Source organism: Primulina eburnea, chromosome 12 (genome assembly GCF_022965805.1).
Source record: "Primulina eburnea isolate SZY01 chromosome 12, ASM2296580v1, whole genome shotgun sequence".
In the NCBI taxonomy this organism is placed as follows: domain Eukaryota; kingdom Viridiplantae; phylum Streptophyta; class Magnoliopsida; order Lamiales; family Gesneriaceae; genus Primulina; species Primulina eburnea.
In genome coordinates, this window is record NC_133112.1 from 10,116,864 (window position 1) to 10,137,879 (window position 21,016).

Sequence of the window (21,016 nt, forward strand, 5' to 3'; positions counted from 1 at the left end):
TTTAATAGATTAAGGGGGAATAATGGTTCAAGAGGTTAACTGAGAAGACAGTTGTTAGTAAATTCTCGACTGAAAGAACTCAGTCTTATCCACTGACCTATCAGTCGACTTTTTCACTAATCTTCTCATATAAGTTAACTAATTAACCCAATTTTATTCCAAATCAAATGACGTGACCGTCTGCTAAACTAATGATGACTCTTGATTTTCTTTACGTGGATTTATCTTCACCACTTAAATCGTACACACGATTGTAGCACACGTACATACTTTGTTTCTTTCAAAAATTCTTTGGACTGACACGTGTCCAGAACTTGAATGGTCACGTACATATGTACTATTGCCCGCCTCTTTTCAGTCTTACTTTTCGACTACTTCAAATTCTCCTTAGGGCAAGAACTACCTCATTCTTCGAATTTTCTTTCAGGAAATTTATCAGTTATCAATGGCAACTCAAATTCCTGCCTTCATGCTAAATGCAATGACCATCAACTTTGGATCTATATTATCCTTCGGCGATGCTGAAGTTCAGAAAGTATTTCAGAAGCTTGAAGTTGCTGGTCTAAGAACATTTTTGGGACTATCCTCTCAGGATATCTATCCCAAAGAACTTCAGGATTTCTACTCTTCTGGCGTGATTGATTCTGAGGGAAATATCAAATCTACTATCAATGATCAGTTACTGATCATTTCTGAAGATTTTCTTGGTGATTTATTTCATTTACCTTCTGAAGGTATGGCACAACTCTCAGACGTCAAGGCGTCTGATATTGAAGAGATGCAAGTCTCTCTTTCTATTGATGGACGAAAGATTAAGGTCTCAGATCCTAAGAAAGAACTGAAACATGAAGTTCAACTGCTGGCTGATGTAATTGCAAAAGGAATTTTGGCGAAAGCAGGATCATTCGCTGCCCTAACTTTAGAGAAATTTCAGGCCATTATCGTCATTATGGCTGGTCACAAATTTAACTGGAAGCATCTCATTTTTAATGTTTTGAAGAATATGTTTCTATCTTCTAAACAATCCAAGGGCTTTGCAGTTCAAATCAGTTATTTACTGAAGGCTAAAGGCTTAGTGGCTGAAGACTCTGAGAGAACATCGAAATTTAAGGTGTTCAATGCAAAGAACACAATGCCAATCAAATCCAAAATGGACTTGACCACTACTCAGTTTGTGAAAATCAAACAGGAAATTGGGACTCAGTTAGCCGCTCCCAAATCAGTCAAGAAAACCAAAACGTTGGCTCAACTGAAGATTGCCAAAAGAAAATTGGTTTTGAGTTCGTCAGAATCAGAAAAGACTCCATCACCTCACATTGTGAAGAAGCCAAGAACTCAAAGGGTTAAAACAACTTCTGAGGTAACCATTCCAACTGACAAAATGGTTTCCTTCACTGATCAGCAACCTATAGAAGCAGTTCCTCTGCAGATCATTCCACAAGATGATTCAGCAAGTACCATACAAAAATCAGTTAGGACGCAAGCTCCTGTTACTCAAATATCTCGACCAATTGGTGTGGCACCTGCCAAACCTAAAGGGATAAAGTTTATAGAACCGGTGGAATCAACTCGAACAGGACTGGAAATCCCTCATATCTTGAGTGGTGATAAAGGGAAGGAGAAATTGATTATGGAACCCAGACCCTCAAACCCAATTCAGACTCATATTGATCTCGTATGGGCAAAAGTGAACAGTTTTGCTGCTGCAAAGACTAAGTCTTATGACGCTTGGGTAGCCTATCGTACTGAAGTTTTTGCCAAGCAACTGAAGGAGAAGTCCGAGCTGAGAAAATTCATCAAGCTGGAGACCCTCGTTCTCCGCACGGTCAAAGCTGCAACTATTGCTCAAGCCTTGGAGAGAAAAAGCTATTTCTTTGATCAGCTGAGAGCAAAGAAGTTGGCTCAAATTGTTGCTAAACTTAAAAACAACTACTTGCCAACTGCCCCTACTGCATATGCTGATCAAGCTGTAATCACTCAGCTTGACACTGATCTGATGGGAATACTATCTCGAATCAAATTTTGGGAATCGGATCAAGAACTCGTGGTCTACCAAGGAGATTCAGATGATGACAATGAGGAACAAATTGAAAAAGCATCCTCTGACAAAACAGCACCATCATCCGCCTTAGTTCTGATTCCAACTGGAGAGCCAGTTTCTGATAAGCTTCCTTCACCACCTGTTGAACAACTACTATATACTGAAGCTGAGCTATCTCTTGCTCACATTGATGAAGTGATTCAAGCAGTGGTAGAGGAGTCCCACTTTAGTGAACCAGTTAATGATCCAGTTGATCACTCTGCTGATCAAACCAATCTAAAGGTCACTATTACTTCAGTCGAAATTGTTCCACCAGACCCATCTGCTGATCAGGTCTTACAAATTGATATGCCAGTTAAATCAATCGATCATTCACTAGAGGCATCAGTTCAGGTTGTGTCACCATCAACTGTCCCACATCCTCCCTCACCATCTCAAGATCAAGAAGAAAAAAGTCAAAAACTGCTGATGAGACTCTGATTCACGGGACAATAACTGGAACTGATACTTCAGTTCAGCCAATTGTTGATACCAAGTTAACTGACCAAGCCTTGGTCATTACTCAGCAGACAACAAGTGAACCTAGCACTTCTCATCAGTCCAATCCTCCATCTTCAGCAGATTTTGATCTTATTTTGGAGGAAGTCCAACATATGCAGGACAGCATGAATCAAATAATTTCGGCCATTACCAAAATTCAAAATACGCAACTTTCGCACAGTGTGAAGTTAGACGATAATCAGGAATCCCTCAAAAGACTGAAGGCCATCGAATCTGCTGTTACCGCTCTTTCTTTTGCAGTTGGTGACATTCAGAAAAATCGAGGTATCATATCCGGTCTGACTGCCACTCAAGAACTTATTAATCAACGCGTCAACAATGTGGAATCGCTTATGTCTCGGAAATTTGATCTACTGCAAGTCACATTGTCTACTGCTATTGAAAATATGTCATGCTCTGTCACGGTTCTTTCTTTTTACGTTCGCAAGCTATCTGACAAGATGGAGCAGTTTGACAAAAAAGGGGAAGAGCAGAAGAATTCTTAGTAGTACAGCAGTATTGATTGTATCAGATTTCTATTATTCCAGTTGTTGATCTTATTTTATCTACTATGCAGAATTCAGTTATTTATTCCAAGTTTTGTCAAAACACCATAAAGGGGGAAATTGTTGGAAACTTAATTCCGGCGTTTGACAAAAGACTCAACTGAATTCAGCAACTAAAAGCTACCAACTGATCGACTTAACTGAACCAAGCTTAACTGATATTCAGTAGATATTCTCGCCAGTTCATTCTCGCCAACTGATTTATTATCAGCTGATCTTTCAGCTGTACACGTCATAAAGTGAAAACGACAACCGACAAATAGTACAGTCCTCTGCGAACTGGTAGTGGATCGCCGCATTTCAGAAAGTTGCAGTGTACGATCTGTCAGAGAATATTGACGTGGCAAACAACGGCTGTTATTCAAATAAATGTTACCGTTGACAGAAGTCTATAAATAGTCGAAGAGAGCAGCTGAAGAACCAACGATTCTGAACTACTCATTTTACTTGCTGTTACTCTGCGAAAATATTCTCTCAACTTCGTCAAATCAAAGCTCAAGCTTATCAGTTTTATCAGTAGCATTCAGGCTACGTTTTGAGCTAGAAAAAGCACTTTGTAATCTTCGATAAATTGTACAAGTTGTGCTAAGATCAGTTGTGATCTGTAAAAGAGTTGTTAACTAAGAGTTTCAGTTTTGGCAATAGATAAGTCCAAACTGAAGTGGGTCAGTACACGTTATTGTATTTGATCAAAGTCTTTTAGTGAATATCCTATCTTTGTGATAGAAGGGGTGACGTAGGAGTTATTCAAGTCTCCGAACATCCAGAAACATTTCCTGAGTTATTTACTTTCAGTTATTCATTCTATCTTTCAGTCAGTTAGTTTTCCGCAACTGTTTTATTCAGTTTAACTGATTGTTATCGACCGACGAGATACTTGAGTCAGTTTGTAACAAAACTGAACCCAACCCTTCGAAGAAGTTTTAATCTAGCAAGTGTTTATTCAACCCCCCCTTCTAAACACTTTCACCTTGAGTTAACCGATCCTATCAATTTACATAATTTTTCTAGTGAATTTTTTGCCATGAGGCACCGCACAAGTATTCGTACTTGTGCATAATTTAAATCTGGTGTTAATTTATTAAAGTTATATTTGTGTGTTAAATAATTAATTTCCGCTGCCGTGTTGTGTACAGTGTTGACAACACCGGACACAACACTAATTTCTGATACACACATTATAATGTTTTTATTTTAATTTCTTGTACAACAATTCCTTACAATGGTACTATAAATCACAAATTCTATAATCATGAAATGATATAAATTCTATCTTTTTAGAAAAAAAAAAAGAGAAGAAAACACTAAATATGAATACAAAATTTTTGCAGAATTCTCAGCTAAAGATTATTCCAAAAATATCTAAGCATCTCTATTTAATAATTATTATGAAGTGACATGTTTTTTCCCATTTATATGTGTGTTTCATAGTCCAAATAAATGATGAAAAAATCAATGGATAACATTAGGACGCAAGAATATTAGAAAAAGTCGAAAATGCAAACATAATTTCGTGAACAAGGATCAAGGGCGTACCTGGATTTTCCAAGTAGAAGCCTCAGTGCCCCAATGCATCACTTGCTTCCTGGAAAATCCAGGCAATCTTTTGTGCGTCCTGCTTGAGAGCATCGGTTTTCTCTTCAATATTTTTGTTTCGAATTTTTTATCTGTATTTGCTTAATTTTCATTCTTTAAGTTTAAAATATCTAACAATATGTTCTTATAAAACGAAAATTTCATTTTCTCGTGGTGTGACCGTGAGAAGCATAACTTAAAAATAAAAAAAATGACTAGACCAAACAGTTGCTCTCCGTTTTTTTCCCCGAAAATGAAAGGTTTACTCATTCGGTGGGTTCTAATAAACAAAGAGTGATAGCTACATATACCTGTCTCTTTTTCTTGCCACTCGTCTTGGGGTCTGTCCTTTTTATTATTTTTCTATTTTCTCCCCAATTAATTTATGTGTTGGGACTCATGATTTGGGATTATTTTAATCACTCGTTACAAGGTTATTAGCTTGAAAAGGAAGGTGAGTATACTAGTAAAACTGGTAAGCCTCCCTTTTTTCTTGATTTATCATGTGTTTGGTAGACCAATAATCCACAACTTTGTAGAAAATATATATCCACTAACATATCCACTAACACCCCGTTTAAGCCAGACAAGACAATATTTAAAATGATATAAACCATTACATTTACGTTTAATAAATATTCAATCATTCTTGATATTTCGGTTCATCTTGTCCTTTTCCCCTCTCCTTTTCTTTCTTGTGATTCAGATGCGTACTTCAATTTCTATGAATATTTCTAACATTCGTAGCAGTCTCACCGTTGATATTTTTTGCAATCACAAATAGTACATAAAAATAAAACATTTTTATAAAAGTGTTATTTACAAAAATTATATTAAAATTTTAAAAGTTTTTTAAATAATAAATATATGTTTGAATAACTAATTTATAAATAAAAGTTTTTATAAATTCTAAAATATATAAAAAAAAATTACTTATTTTTAAAAATATAATAAAAGATTTTAAATTATTTTTTATAAAAATCTTGTCCCAACACATAATTTAAGTTTTTTAGTTTATAAAATACTAAAAACATTTTTAAAATACTTGTCCATACATATATCATTTTTCTGATTTTAGTTTTAAAATTGGAGTAGAAACCAACAAAATAAAGGTTGATTCCAGTTTCTAAACGATTAAAAAAAATCAAAATCAACTATAATTATAAATGTAAAATGAATTGTATAACTTAATTTCTGCAAGTTTTTATTTTTTAGTAAAAATTATATAGTATTGAATAATTAGCTTTAGAGCAAGTTTAATTACTCATGATTTTTACAATTATTTCTTACCTGATGTCAAAATTACTCATAATCAATCGAACTGAAATTACATTTTATGTCAGAATTGGTTTCCACCTTCCATTGGAGTAAGAACCATCTTGGAATCTTAAGAACATTGAGTAAACGGTTATGTATTGTATGTTGGTATACTATCTCCAGTGTATCTGTACTGTTACATTTTTTCCTTTTTCAATGAATTAATTCTTGCGCTTTTCTTGTTTCTCTCATGCTCCATAAACCTCCCAACCCCCCCCCCCCCCCCCCCCCCCCCCCCTCTGTTAATACTAGAGAGTAGAGAGCCTCCTTTCTTTTCAAATACACAGTAATCCTATCTTGCTTTTGCCAGTTGCCAACTTTACTGATCCCCTCTATAATGGAGTGATTGTCAGAGACTGAGTGGCTGAGGAGACTGTGTCAGTCCTTTCCTTTTACGCTTGTCTGTAAGTATCGTTGCACACTTCTTAAATATTTGGACCTATTCTTGATGATTAGTTCATAATCTATTTGTTTCATTTTGTTGCTCTGAGGTCTCAATTTATATTGCATTATTGCTTCACTTTTTTGGTACTTGGCATGGTTAAGTTATTGATGGGCTTTTGGCTTGATTTCCGAGGTACAATTCCAGCTCTTTCCTTTGGGGTCCCTCTAAACTTCATCAAGTTCCAGTCTTTTTCATTAACTTTAGCCCGAACAGAATTTTTTTTTTTTATGAAAAAGAGTGCTTGATATGTTTTTCACAGTGGGTAGCTGAATTCGGTTAAGAATTTTTTATCTTACATTTTTATGTGAAATGTACTTATTTGAAGCGGGTGTTAATGTTTTTCTACTGTTTATAGTAATCCTGTTGTGACAGACAAAAGAAACGGTGAGCTTTCCCTTTTTTTTTTTCTTTTTCCCTGATTTAAATTGGTCTTTGATAGATTCATACAACTGTTGTTTTCCTCTCAGTGATTGAAATAAAGTGGAGAAAGGACGGCATAGATTTCAGGGCATGGTCTGGGATCTTTTTTCTTTCTTTTCAGAAACTGGTGTGAAGTGGGGCAATTTGTTTTCGGTTACGTCGTTTCAATAAAGTTTTATTCGTGAGTTTCTTGAATTATATTTTGAATCTGTTTGATACTTCATCCCTTCTTTAGAAGTCATTAACAGCAATTGGTTTCTTTCAAGTTGCTGTAGTTCTTGCTTTTGGATGGGGGAGGTTTTTTAAGATTGTGATGCACTTTCTTTCTTTTTTCACCCCACAAAAATTCCATCTTTCATGGCTTCCGTGGATAAAATCTGAGTGAAACAGGAATTCGGAGAATCACCTTGTTTGATTTGGGATAATTGTCTCTGTTTTGCCCCAAGAAAGTGGTGAAGTACTCAATTTTACGGTTTTATTTCTTGGGTTTTCATATGGAGCTACGAAATAAGATGTACTGATAAATTGGTACGAAAATTAATGCTTTGCTGTTATGCCGTTGGCTACTGAATTCTTTCCACAACCTCCATGACATGAACTTGAAGATTGCTCCTCTTATGCGAGAAGTATTTCTCAATTCTGAAGAGGGACTTTTCTTGAATTTTTTACGCAGAATAGTTGGTCAAATTGGAGCGGGGAGATAGCAGGCAGCTAGCTCATGCAGTAACGTAGGTTTGAAATTTGGATGTTTGGAGTCTGAACGAATTTGGAACTCGCGGTGCCTTCCGATGGATTCGTCATCATTTCCTGGATCATCGAAAAGGGCCAAGGCTTCTGGAAGTAACATTCATTGCTTGGTTGATGGATGCAATGCAGATCTAAGCCTTTGTAGGGACTATCACCGGAGACACAAAGTCTGTGAGATTCATTCCAAGACCGCGAAGGTCACGATTAGCGGACGGGAGCAGCGGTTCTGCCAACAGTGCAGCAGGTACCGTAGAAATCATGTTTTGTTCATTTCTGTTATGTATCGATTGAATCTTCGCATTTTCGAAGTCTTGAGTGCTTGGAGTGTTAATTTTAATCAAAGGAAAAATCATATGGTTTCCACATTGGTATTGGGAAGAAAGATATCTAGTTATGTTAAATATACCAGGGTGTTGTGGATATTTAAAGGACATACGGGCCATTGAATTTAGTACAAGAACTAAATTTACATGCGATCGCAAGTGGATCAGTTGCAATGTGTGTACCTCGATCTTGCATTTTTTTCCAACTGCTGTGTTCACAAACATACAAATATTAGTGCGAGTCGATTTTGGGATTCACATTTGTGTGGTCGTCAAACTTTAACTATTCCCCGAACCGAGTTTAACTTTGGGAGAAATCATGCATTATTTTTGTAGGTTTCATTCGCTAATAGAGTTTGACGAAGGGAAGCGAAGCTGCAGGAAACGACTTGATGGTCACAACCGGAGGCGAAGGAAACCTCAACCTGACACGTTCTCCCGAAGTTCTTCACTAATTTTCTCTACCTCTCCAGCCATTGACAATGCAAGAATTCTTTCATTTGGAAGTCCACAGATACTTCGGAGCGCCGTTGTGAGCTCTTCCTGGTCCGGGGTCACAAAAGCCGATAGCGATCTGATGCTCTATAACAATCAAAGACACCTGAACTATGCTGAGAGACAAAACGCGCTTCCTCAGTGTTCTGCTCATAGCTACAAGGGAGAGGTCAATCAACTCCCATGCATGCAAGGCAGGGACTGCTCGTTTCAAGAAACCTCCATCTGTCAGCCGTTTCTTGATCCGAATACTGTGTTGGGAAATAGTACCAGCCACCAGAAAATGTTTTCCGATAGGTTTAAGCAAGTTGTCGACTCTGATCGTGCTCTCTCTCTTCTGTCATCAGCACCTTCTATAACTCGGGAGTTCGGTCTGAACCATGTTGACCACTCAGAACCACTCCCCCAGTCACATTCGTTAGTTCACAACTTGCACTACAATGGCTTAAGTGATTTTGCGTTCGGCCAAGACAGTAAGCCAATTGTGTCTGTCACAGAATCTCATGGTAGCAGTGCCTCTGCTTTGCATTTCTCCGAATCGATTCACCATGCTCCCGAGGGATCGTCTACTAGTGGAACCCATCAAACTCGCACATTCATGTGGGAGTAGTCTTAGCCTCACTTTTTCAACAAAATGAATATGTTGGTATTCCAAGGATTCTGAATTGTTGTAGTGATAGAATATTTCTCCCTAGAGGGGTGAAGTAACTCTTATACCCCCATATACCTCTCTTCACTATTTGTTCTATGCTTTTACTTTTGATGTGAAAACTGAGTCACTTTGACCCAACTATGTATGTGGATATATATCGGCATGTTTCTTGCGTGGAACTACTGATTCTTGGTTACTTGCTACTAGCAAAATTTGAGAAAGATAATTGGTTTCGTATTGTATTACATGGAAAGAGCGAAGTTCCATGGATATATGGGCGGTGTGTGCTTGAGCTCGATCTATGTAAACATATATGAAGTGTTAGAGTCAAAAGAGCCGCGGGGCTAATTGCTCCCGCTGCTCTGCTTTGCATATTTGAGCCCTTTTACTTGTTATTGGTGAAACAATCTTTAGCCATTGTTTTTTCAATGGTTTTCTTAAAAAAATTGAATCGAGATAGAAACCAAAACTCAATTATAATGAACTTCTACCGATTGTGTTCTTGCTCAAACAGCAACCAAATTCGAATGATCAGAAATCGGAATCAAATTTATGTCCAAGTGATTATAATTCAGTTTCATCAGATCTATTTGTTCAAAACTCGATCTTAATGCCATCCATGTAATGAGTCGAGCTAAATTAGATTTGGTTTATTTGTCTATACCTCCATTATTATCTACTGTATAGCCATAAACATATCTTCCAAAGTGGGCAAATCCAATTAAATATATACACAAGAATATATCCAATCCACAGAGATTCATTTCTATCTCAAACCTGGTAGCCCACACGAAAAAACAACTCTCCAAGCATTATTCCTTTGCTATTAATTATATTTCTAGCTTCTATATATTTAGATTGGCACTCATAGCCAGACTGGCAACACAGGCCTAAAGTTTTGAATAATTTCATCAAAAATGGAAGCCGCTAGCCATAAACAAGGAGGTTCAATGAAAAGCAAACTCATGACATCTTTCTATCGCACGGCTAAGCCAGCCTCAGCCACCCAATACGCCACTGCCGCCGTTGTTAGGCCTGCCGCGTTGGTGAAGACAGTATCTTTTAAGAATCAAGAGGGGAGATTTTGTGGCTCCGATGGGTATATTCACGGCCAAAACAGCTGCGGCGGGGATGACCATGTGGACAACAAAGCTACAAGTTATATTTCTCATGTCAAAGAGAGGCTCAAACTTGAAGAATCGAATTTATTATTGAAGGAGAAAAATCATGTGGTCAATTATTAAGTATGGTTTTGGTTTTTTCCGGTCTTCAATCCTCGTGGGATATGAAAATATAATCTTATTTTGGTGTGTTTTGTTGGGATATATGGATCTTGTGGTTTAAAGAAAGTGTGTACCATAAAATATCAAATAAGTACACTGTGACATAAAATCATATTGCCCAAGTGCATTAAAGAATAGGGGAACATGACTAAAACAAACACAAAGTCACTGCATCAAAACCTAGCTCTGATGACTTAGAGAACTATAATTGGAAACAGACAAACTTACGTGACAATTGCCTTTTCTTGGATGAAATGAAAAAGGTATCTTTCATTATTTTGTGTTTCCAAAGGAACTCTCCTCAAACTAGTGCATGCTACTTGCTTATTTTCCCCTCGTTTCAAATAGTACGATGACAATATATGTCAATTTTATGTAGTCGTGTGAACTTTATTTATCCTTTATCGTCGGGAAGACACGCCGGAAATGAACAGCCAAACTTACATTAGAGGTAGCTCAAACTTTGAGATGGTATGTCAAGAAAATCCTTAATTTCACCCAGCACTTCATGTTGACATTCCGACCACGGTAAATTCTCGGTTTAGTCCCAAATCTTAAGTGTGTTTCTCGGTTTAATCACAAATCAATTTTTTGCCCCAATTTAGTCCCAAATCTTCACATTATTTTACCCCATTAGTATTTCCTTCAATTTGAGGTTGAAATTAACGGAAAGACTACGCCTACGCTCTTCTTCCTTGACTATGTGCTTCTTCCCATGTCTAGTATAAACCAGGTTTACGTCCAACGAAGACAACATATGTTTTCCCCTACAATACACAAAATACAAAGCAATTTTCATTGTTTTATAAACAATCTTAAATAAAACATGCTGAAATAGGGATCACCACATTTGTATTTCTTCGATGACCTCCTGAATGGGTAAAAACAAAATATATTGAAAATTGAATATATACCCAACTTGCAAAATAAGACAATGGTGATTGGGAACTTTTACAGTTGCAAAATACGATACTCAGTAGTATTGGGAACAAATTCAAGCAAATTTTAATAAACACAAATGAATACTCTATTAACATTTAAGGGTTACTGTTAACTTCCGCTTTCTAATTAGTTAGTATTTACTGCAAAACATCTCTATTAAACAATTGCAACCATAGCTAGCACATATGGCTCCAACTGTCACTTGATAGCACGATAGACCATAAATCAACGACTAAAATACAAAGAAGTTTAAACTTAGAGCCTAGACTTCAGTGATTCCACTCCATATGGCACATGTGAATGCTGCACCAATCAAGCTATTCATATAAAGATCCAAGCTCACCCTCTGCTATCATATCATGATCCACAATCGCAAAATTACACAAGTAAATTGCTCGAGTTTCTGACTTTGTACCATATATGTTATTGAGTATATGGCCTACAGTAATTTAACAAGGCAAAATACCTGAATATTGTCTATCAAATCTTGAGGGTGTTATGTTCTGTTCTGTCCACAGGCCAACATGTTAAGAAAAATGACTTAGTTTAATATCTGCAGCAATAGATTGAATTGATATTTTGCGGTGCAAGTCCGACATAGCACTCTATTGGCAAAATCACAGCACAAGAAAGTAACAGACACTCTAGTTACCTCGAGCGTGCAGCGGTGTGTGGAGGATGATAGTTGTTGCAGCAGCGACCGACTCGACGTGGGGGAAAAAGTTGTTGCAGTGACCGAGAAGGGGATGTGCGTGTCTGAATTGGAACTTAGAAGAGAAAATTTCGATTAGGGCTTCTGAATTGAAGAAAGGAAGAAGATCGTAGTCTTTCCGTTAATTTCAACCTCAAATTTATGGAAATACTAATGAGGTAAAATAATGTGAAGATTTTGGACTAAATTGGGTCAACAAATTGATTTGTGATTAAATCGAGAAACACACCTAAGATTTGGGACTAAAGAGAGAATTTACCCTTCCGACCATAGAATATAAACCTAATTTTCCGGTTCTTTTAGCATATCATTTGGTTCTGTCCTACACCCGCGACACTCAAATTTTTTGAATCTCTTTGTATCTCGGCCACATTTAGACTATCAATTTACTAGTTGAAAAGTACAATATAATTACATGTCAAATTGCGTAAGACAAGATGATTTCGACAAATCACGAATATGATAAGAACATATAAACAAAAACAAGATTGAATCATGTTTATTATCACCATGATCATAAAAATTTTCACATAAATAAATATATACACAAAAATAAAGTAGTGTTTGTAATCACTAAAAGAAGTTACTCTTGTCTTTTGGCCTAAGAATATCAGTTTCGACTTTCGAGTGTATCTTAGACACATATTTTTTGTTAATTTCTGATTAATTTAATTAAAATCTTAAAGTTGGTGGGATGTTGATTCTACTTCTATAACATGATTATAATAAAAAGTTAGTATTATAATTAATTATTTATCAAACACTTCTTTAAAATCATAGTCTACTGCAAACATTCACTAATTAAATGTGATATGTATATGATAAGCTGATAATCGTTATTATACATCAATTGTGAGATAAATAAACTATTCAGTTCCGATGGGAAATTCAACTTGATTCCGTTGATGTTCCCATATATCACAACAGTGCATATTTTGCCAAATTTATACTTATAATTGTTGATTGACCGATAAACAATGAACCAATGTATAGTTTGATACACTAGATAAGAGAATGATTGATAAATAATCCTCTTTATCCCACGTTTGATACTTTTTTAGAAAGCTTATGAAAATATCATGGGTCCGTGATAAATAGTTTTATACACGGATAAAATATTCTTTTTGTGATATGTGAGAATTTTAATTTAATGATAAAAACAAGACAAATGACTTAATTGTCCTCAATATATAAAAATCCTAAACACTATCAAATATTATATATATATATATATATATATATATATATATATATATATATATATATATATATATATATATATATAATGGTTTCAAATCGAGATAATTATATAAATGATTTTTATAATTATTTAAAGTTTCATCTTGTAAAAAGCCAATGTCTTTCGACCTTAATATAAAATTAAAACCAAATAAATTTTTTATTTATTTTTATATATTATATAATATGATAATTATATAAATGAACTCGAGATAATTATATAAATGATTTTTATAAATCTCAAAAAAAATATTAGTATCACTCGATTAATCTTAAAAATTGATATTTGACTTGAATCACAAAATCAAGAGCTCAGTTATCATATTTATATAATATATAAAATTAGGTAAAAATAAATAAATCATGCAAGCAATGCCGACGCATGAACATATAAGAAATATGAACTTAAGAAACACATTTGAAATTATAAAATTTATTATGATAAGATTAATTTTGTCATTACAATCTAGAGTGGGTCTCATGTGAGACCGTCTCACGGATCTTAATCTGTAAGACGGGTCAACCCGACACATATTCACAATAAAAAGTAATACTCTTAGCATAAAAAATAATACATTTTGATGGATAACCCAAATAAGAGATACGTCACACAAATACAACCCGTGAGACCGTCTCACACTAGCTAGTTTTGCCTACAATCTAATATATAAATGTAATCACTCTTATTAAAATCATACCAAACATTAAATATAATATTCTACATATTATTTATCTTTAACTTATCCTTATATTATATATCATATGTTTATCCTATCATATGCACCAAACTATGCCCAAATAGTTAACTGTCTGTCAAAGAATGAGACGATTGGAAATTTAATTGAATACTTTTATGAAACGTCCTGCCCTTTTTATTGCTTTAAAAGTACTAGTAAATTTTTTTTTAACACTCAATTTTCGGCCATACACAAAAACCTCGTGAAAATATTTTTATATAAAATATTTTACCCTTTAAAATAAACACCAACAAACTAGCATTTAAAAAAATCAAGTGCAATAGTCATAAAACTGAAATCGTCTACTGTTTACCAAACCTAAAAAGCAATAAATTTGAAAAGTATAGCCCATACTAAAACTCCCAAAAATCTCTCAAAACATAAATAAATAATCTTAAAAATCTTTAACGTAAATCATGAGTCATAAATCATAATGCGGAAAAAGTAGAAGCGCTGGTTCTCGTGTTGTGTGCACCGACAGTCCAGTAGAATTAACCGTCAAGACCTCTCTCAATCCCACCTGCATCCATCACACCTAGTGAGTCTAAAGACTCAACACACCATAATCTTGATAACAAGTAATATGTAATACAGTCAACATATAACGGTGAAAAATACTTGTACTTAAAATATTGTTTTCATGAAGATGCATAAACTTTAAACATAAATACTTTCATAAATATTTTCATGATGCATTTCATAAACCTTAACCTTTTTCCTTTTTCCTCAACATGACATGACATAAAACATATTCATGATCATAAACATTTTTCCTTTTCTTTTTCCTTTGTTGAATTCATATCGTTAATTGTGACTTTCCTCAAACCTCAAAAGTCGATGGATCCAACTACGTGTAACCACAGTACTGGGCGGCGGGGGACACCACCAACACTCTCACCGGTCAACTGGGCCCTGGCCTAGCATTATCGAATAGAAATACGATCGTCGGGGCTCCTTCTGGGGCCTTCTCCCCTCACGATATTCTCATTCTTGCCTCAAACCTCAAATCCTCATAACCTCATATTCGTAATAATGGAAAAACGATCGTCGGGCTCCCACTGGGACAATCACCCTCACGACATCGCCATCATTAACGAATTAGTCACAATCACCTCACTTCCTTCAACATTTTTCATTCACATCACTTTATAAAAATCATGAATAAAATTTACATTTTCCTTCTTTGAAACCAAACATGCAACATGTATTTTAAATGTTTTCTTAAATCATAAAAATCCCTTAGACATTTAAAAATCATAATTAAATCATGAGAAATTCATAAACGTTCAAAAATAATCATATTAATATGAAAACAACATTTCGGGCATTGTCATGACCTTTACTAATTTCCCGGTGTAAAAAGACCGTTTTACCCCTAGACTCGACATTTTTATTTTTCGACTTTTTTATTGATTTCATAACTCTAACATGTCCCAAATAATTATTTAAGCTTACATGAATTTTTTCGTAATTTTATTGGCTTAGATGTTAGACTTTTTCATTTATCTTTAATTAATTGTTTTAACGGTGTTTTAATCCCGAAAAATACCAAAATTTAATATAAAATTCCTAAATTCTAAATTTAGTCTTTTTATATTATTTTAGCACTTATGGATCACGACTCGACCCTCGTGAGCCGTTTTCCAATTTTCTTCTTTTTAAAACCCTAATTGACACATATACTTCGACCCCGAGCCATCTCTTAATTTTCACGAGTTACTCCCGAGCCATGTCAAACCAAAACTTGCCCAACATGCCAAAGTACCCCACTGGACTCTAAATTTGTCAAGATATCCGCCTAAAACCGAAAAACGAAGCAGCCCAAGTGACCCCTAATCTGGCCGAGAGTGGTACCATGCGTGAACTCTATGTGTGTGATCGTGTGGACACTACCAACGACCCTAGCCACGAACCAGTGTGTTGTGCAACACCTTAGGACCCTAGTGAACCTTCCTAGACCAGCCCGTGCCCCTGAGTTGAGCCCCTCATCCCCTGGACCTGTGCGAAGACAGCACATCACGGCTGCTCTATTCTCGGGAAGAGTCCTTGCTTGCAAGGACTCTTCCCCAGCCCCTTCCGTGAGTCTAGCTGGGCTAGGACTCTCCCCCTGACTCGTGACGTGCCCTAGCCGTGCCCTGGCCCCAGCCAAGACCAAGCTCAACCCCCCCACATCAAACCCGATCACCCCAACCCAAGGCAGCCGTGAGCAGTTTTCTGTTTTCTTTGTTTCTTTGGTTGTCTGCTGCACTTGTGTGTGTGTGTGTGACTTAGTTTTATTTGAAACTTTGCTTAATCAGATCATAGCATCATGGCAGCCCCTTTAGCATGATTGAACAAGTATTTTAAACAACAAAACTACAAGGAACCGTAAGATAAACATGCAATATTTTGGTTTTTTTTGAAAATAAATTCAGGTGTTTCATGCATCCAACAATTTAAATAAATAATATGACATGATGGATGAGAAAAGGAGATTAAGGTGTGCCTTTGCGTGTAATACGCTCGAATAACCGTTGACAATGAAGAACGGAACGAACCCAAGGCTTGAACCTCCCTCGCACCTTCGAAACTTTCTGAATTTTTGTGTGCAAGCTGCCGTTTGTGTTGTGTGATGTTGGGAGAGAGTTTTGAAATTTAAAAAGTAGGTGGCCGAGACTTGATATCCAAGGTAGGTTAGGGTTTGATTTAATTAACACTTTAAATTCTAATTTATTTACTAAGTAGGATTTAGGCCTATTAAGTTATAAATTTAAGCCCATTAGTTGTAATTAGGATTTAATAAAATGATAACAAAGTTTTTCTTTAATTAAATATGTGAATTTATTAGCCGGGTTGCCAAAAAGCTCGTATTTTAGTTTAAAAACCAACACCGATAAAATTTACGTCCCAGCGTATAAAATCACCTCAAAACCCTTATTTTCAAAAATACTAACAAGCATCGGCCATAAAAAAAATCATTTAAAAACATTTTCTATTTTTTCAGCCATCGGTCTCCGTTCCTCGATTGCAACTCGAATAACCTTTAAAAATATAGTTTAATGTAATCATGTAGAAAAATATAATTTAAACATATCAATATGCACCACATAAATAATTAATGCAATTAAAACATTTAATTAAAATACAAAAGAATTTAATAATTCAAATGCATGTGGTTCGCGTGGACCTTTAAATTTTCGGGGCGTTACTGATACCACTAAAATGTCACGCCCCGAAACTCGGGATTTGACACCGACGTCGTTTAATAATCACACAATTGAAAACAACCAGCCTCGTAGCATAGTATAAACCTGGTAACCAGTTTATTAATCATAATTCTTAAAACCAAGCCTTTACAACTGAAATAAAATGAAATAGACAATCTCTTTACTAGCAAATCTCGAAATTTAAAACAATTCACCAGCCCCAAAATTGATCAGATTCTTCTTCTTCAACCTGTTCTTCCGATTTATCTGGGAAGGTTGTAAGGGGTGAGTATTTTGAGAAATACTTAGCAAGTGGGGGCCGTTCGAGTACAACAAAAAAACAACATGCAATTTCGAAATATACATACCATGCAAACATAATTCTTATCACGTGCGCATCATTAACCAGACACTGAGATTCATCTACTTTCAATGATTTACTGATATCAGTCCCTAATTTTTACTCCTCTAAGGGGACGAGTCCGTATAGCGTTTATCTCCCCCACCGCGTTAGGGTACTTATGGTTGGGATTCCAACCCATATCGAGTTGAATTCTCACAGTGTCAAAACATTTACTCATGCCAAAAACATCGTAACCAAAAGGGTGTAGAAGAAGAATTGTACTCGACCGAATTTTTTTTGACAAAAAACCGAAAATATATGCACCGAAATTCAATAATTTAAAAGAAGCCCACTTACCTTAGATCTTGATGAGAAAAACATAGAAAGCCTATGGATTTTTGCACTGGTCTAGGTGGAGGGAACATGAATGAACCTACCCACACGGGAATGAGAGGGATTTCGAGACTGTTCAATGTAATGGACTGTACAGTTGAAGAGGGCTTAAAAGATTTGATTTGTACTACTCATATAACGAAGGTGCATCTTCTTTTCGGTAGATCATCACATAAGAACTCCAAAGTTAAGCGTGCTTGACTTGGGGCAATTTTGGGATGGGTGACCTCCAGGGAAGTTTCTTAGGGTGCGTGTGAGCGAGGACATAAACACGCTAGAAAGACTCGTCTTGGTACAGTGAGGACAGTCGTCAAATCTGGGGCATTACAAGTGGTATTAGAGCCGACCTCACTTAGTACGGTGTGGTTCGGGGACGAACCAAGCGGAAGCTGGTGGGCATGTGAGGCCCGGGGCCGAAAAGGGTGGGGGCTGATCGTCAGTGCCATCAGTTGCACGGACAATGAGCGGCCCCTGGCATGCTTCTAGGTGGAGGGAACATGAATGAACCTACCCACACGGGAATGAGAGGGATTTCGAGACTGTTCAATGTAATGGACTGTACTAGTTGAAGAGAGCTTAAAAGATTAGATTTGTACTACTCATATCACGAAGTGCATCTTCTTTTCGGTAGCTCATCACATAAGAACTCCAAAGTTAAGCGTGTTTGACTTGGGACAATTTTGGGATGGGTGACCTCCTGCGAATTTTCCTAGAGTGCGTGTGAATGAGGACATAAGCATGCTGGAAAGACTCGTTTTGGTACAGTGAGGACAGTCGTCAAATCTGGGGCGTTACACTTTAATACCATAAAGTGACATTTTCACGCTAATGATGTTTCTCAAATATAGAATCCCTAAAATATTTTTAATTTTAATATCTGGTTCTGGGTTTCCATGGATTCTTGTGGTTAATTTGCTTTCAAGTAGAAAATAGCTATGTTTTAAAAGAGTTTGTCTCATGTGAGACCGTCTCACGGATCATAATTTGTGAGACCGGTCAACCCTACCCATATTCACAATAAAAGTAATATTCTTAGCATAAAAAGTAATACTTTTAAATTTTTGACCCAAATAAGAGACACATCTCACAAAGACGACCCGTGAGACCGTCTCACACAAGTTTTTTCCGTTTTAAAATAGGGACTAAAAAATACACCATCATATGAAAATTTGATTGAATCACAAGTATGAATTTTAGAACATTGAATTGAACACTATCTTTCATTTTAATTTATAAGTTATATCATTCGAGGCTTATGTAAGTTCGAGAATTTACGGAGAAGTGATTTAGTTTATGGAATATATAATGTGTTTACATTATATATTGGCAAAAACTTGTGTGAAACGGTTTCACGAGTTGTATTTGTGAGACAAATATCTTATTTGGGTCATCCATGAAAAAATATTACTCTTTATGTTAAGAGTATTACTTTTTATTGTGAATATCGGTAGGGTTGACTCGTCTCACAGATTAAGATTCATGAGACGGTCTCATATGAGACCCACTCTTATATATTTGTATAACTAGTATATTAAACTAGTGCTTGATCATTTTACTTTCAAAACCTTAAAGATCTAATTTTTGGGGAAAAAGATTCAAAGGGCAAGATGATGGATGTATTTACCAAAGAGTTGAGTACATTAATGGATACAAGAAGAATATAAAATAGGGGATGTTTTCTTGTATTAAACTTCCATGCAGTTAATATAATGGTACTTTGCACCTCAACTACATCCCAACATTTGGCAGTTGGCACACCATAAATGATCGTGCCATGTTTCTGTTGTAAATAATTGAGAATAAATATTTGTTTCTGACTTCACTACTTTTCGGCAAATTCATTCGTCTTGTTATGGGCCGTAGAATGTACACGACCCATTTCTCCCGTTATAATTCAAATTATAAATTCCCGCTCACTTCATCTTCATAGAAGTTCTCTCCTGCTCTTCTTCTTCCATAACCCCTAATCTCAATTGGAAACCCAAATTTATTCCTTTATTTTTTTAGACACGGTCTTCTGTGTAGTGCCTCCAACAAAAATAACGCCATGGTCGAGAATTTCTGATGCGATTCTTCAATCACAAAAAGCAAAGGCGCTAAAAAACTGACTCACGCCATCGATTCGATGAAACAAAGAACGACGTGTTGCCCCTATATTTTTGAAACAAGTAATTGTTGTAGTATTTATCTCTAAATTACGAAGAACTTAGCAAAAAATATTAACGAAGATCACAATCGATCTCAAACGAGCTTTTAAAGAACTTGTCTTAAACAATCGAGTGAAAAACAATCAACAAACACAACAAAGTGTTAAACTTTGATAAATTTGGTTTGAGAAACACACAAAGGTGTATACAAAGCCAAGCTTTGAAATTGAGATAAAAACTTAATCAATATATTAAAACTCAATGTTCATTGTTTATAATGAATAAAATTCGTGTATATATTGTTTCCAAATCTAAAAGATATCAAAATCTTGTTACCTAATTAACTAGAACTCTAAACCAGGAAATAAGACACTTTTCCGCAGGGGGCGCTCGGACTCGAGATTCTACCGCTCGAGCACGGAGTGTTCTAGACTGGGTGCGCTCGAATTTAGCACTTGAGTGTGGCGCTCGGGCGCCGGGTGTTCTGGAATTCATCGTCTGGACAGTGAGTGTGGCGCTCGGGCGCCAGGCACACGCTTGGGCGCGAACTTTTACCGCCCTGGCATGGAGCTCTAGGGTCTTGATTTAGCATCCTCTTCATAATTTAGCACTTGAATAACATTGAAATGTCTTCCAACTTCATTGCTATGCATGCCGAATTCTTTGAAGCTTCAACTCCTGCTTGTACGATCTTGACAACGCAGCTGTCTGAATCTCGTCTCAAGATTTAGCACATAATGCTCGGCTAGATTCATATCATACTTCCCTTCTTCAAAAATATTTGTCATAAAAAAATCTTGGCTACCTACGCAAAAACGAAGCACGTTAGTAATAAAAAGAATTAAATTATCAATATGCTTATCTTTCAACAATAGATTGTAGGCAATGTCACCCGCGTGCTCCATCACTGTTTG

General features: G+C 36.0%; 1 protein-coding gene across 6 annotated transcripts; it reads left to right on the top strand.

The window, feature by feature from the left end:
• The first annotated feature begins 6,280 nt into the window (after positions 1-6,280).
• On the top strand, positions 6,281-9,317 carry LOC140807594 (squamosa promoter-binding-like protein 16). Of its 6 annotated transcripts, none has more exons than XM_073164525.1 (3): positions 6,281-6,443; positions 7,578-7,895; positions 8,311-9,317. In XM_073164525.1, exons 2-3 carry the CDS (start codon positions 7,693-7,695, stop codon positions 9,077-9,079), a joined length of 972 nt encoding a protein of 323 aa, XP_073020626.1. In that variant the 5' UTR covers positions 6,281-6,443; positions 7,578-7,692; the 3' UTR covers positions 9,080-9,317. The 6 variants fall into 6 exon arrangements, with proteins under 6 accessions (XP_073020626.1, XP_073020621.1, XP_073020623.1 ...); XM_073164520.1 differs by lacking the exon at positions 6,281-6,443 and adding an exon at positions 6,645-7,432; XM_073164522.1 differs by lacking the exon at positions 6,281-6,443 and adding an exon at positions 6,645-7,089 and having other exon boundaries at positions 7,583-7,895.
• Positions 9,318-21,016: the final 11,699 nt, after the last annotated feature.

What these genes read in the sequence shown, in the direction of transcription:
- LOC140807594 (XM_073164525.1), top strand. Translation starts at nt 7,693, where the DNA reads ATGGATTCGTCATCATTTCCTGGATCATCGAAAAGGGCCAAGGCTTCT. An exon ending in TTCTGCCAACAGTGCAGCAG is followed by an intron (nt 7,896 to 8,310) that starts GTACCGTAGAAA and finishes TTATTTTTGTAG; the next exon opens with GTTTCATTCGCTAATAGAGT.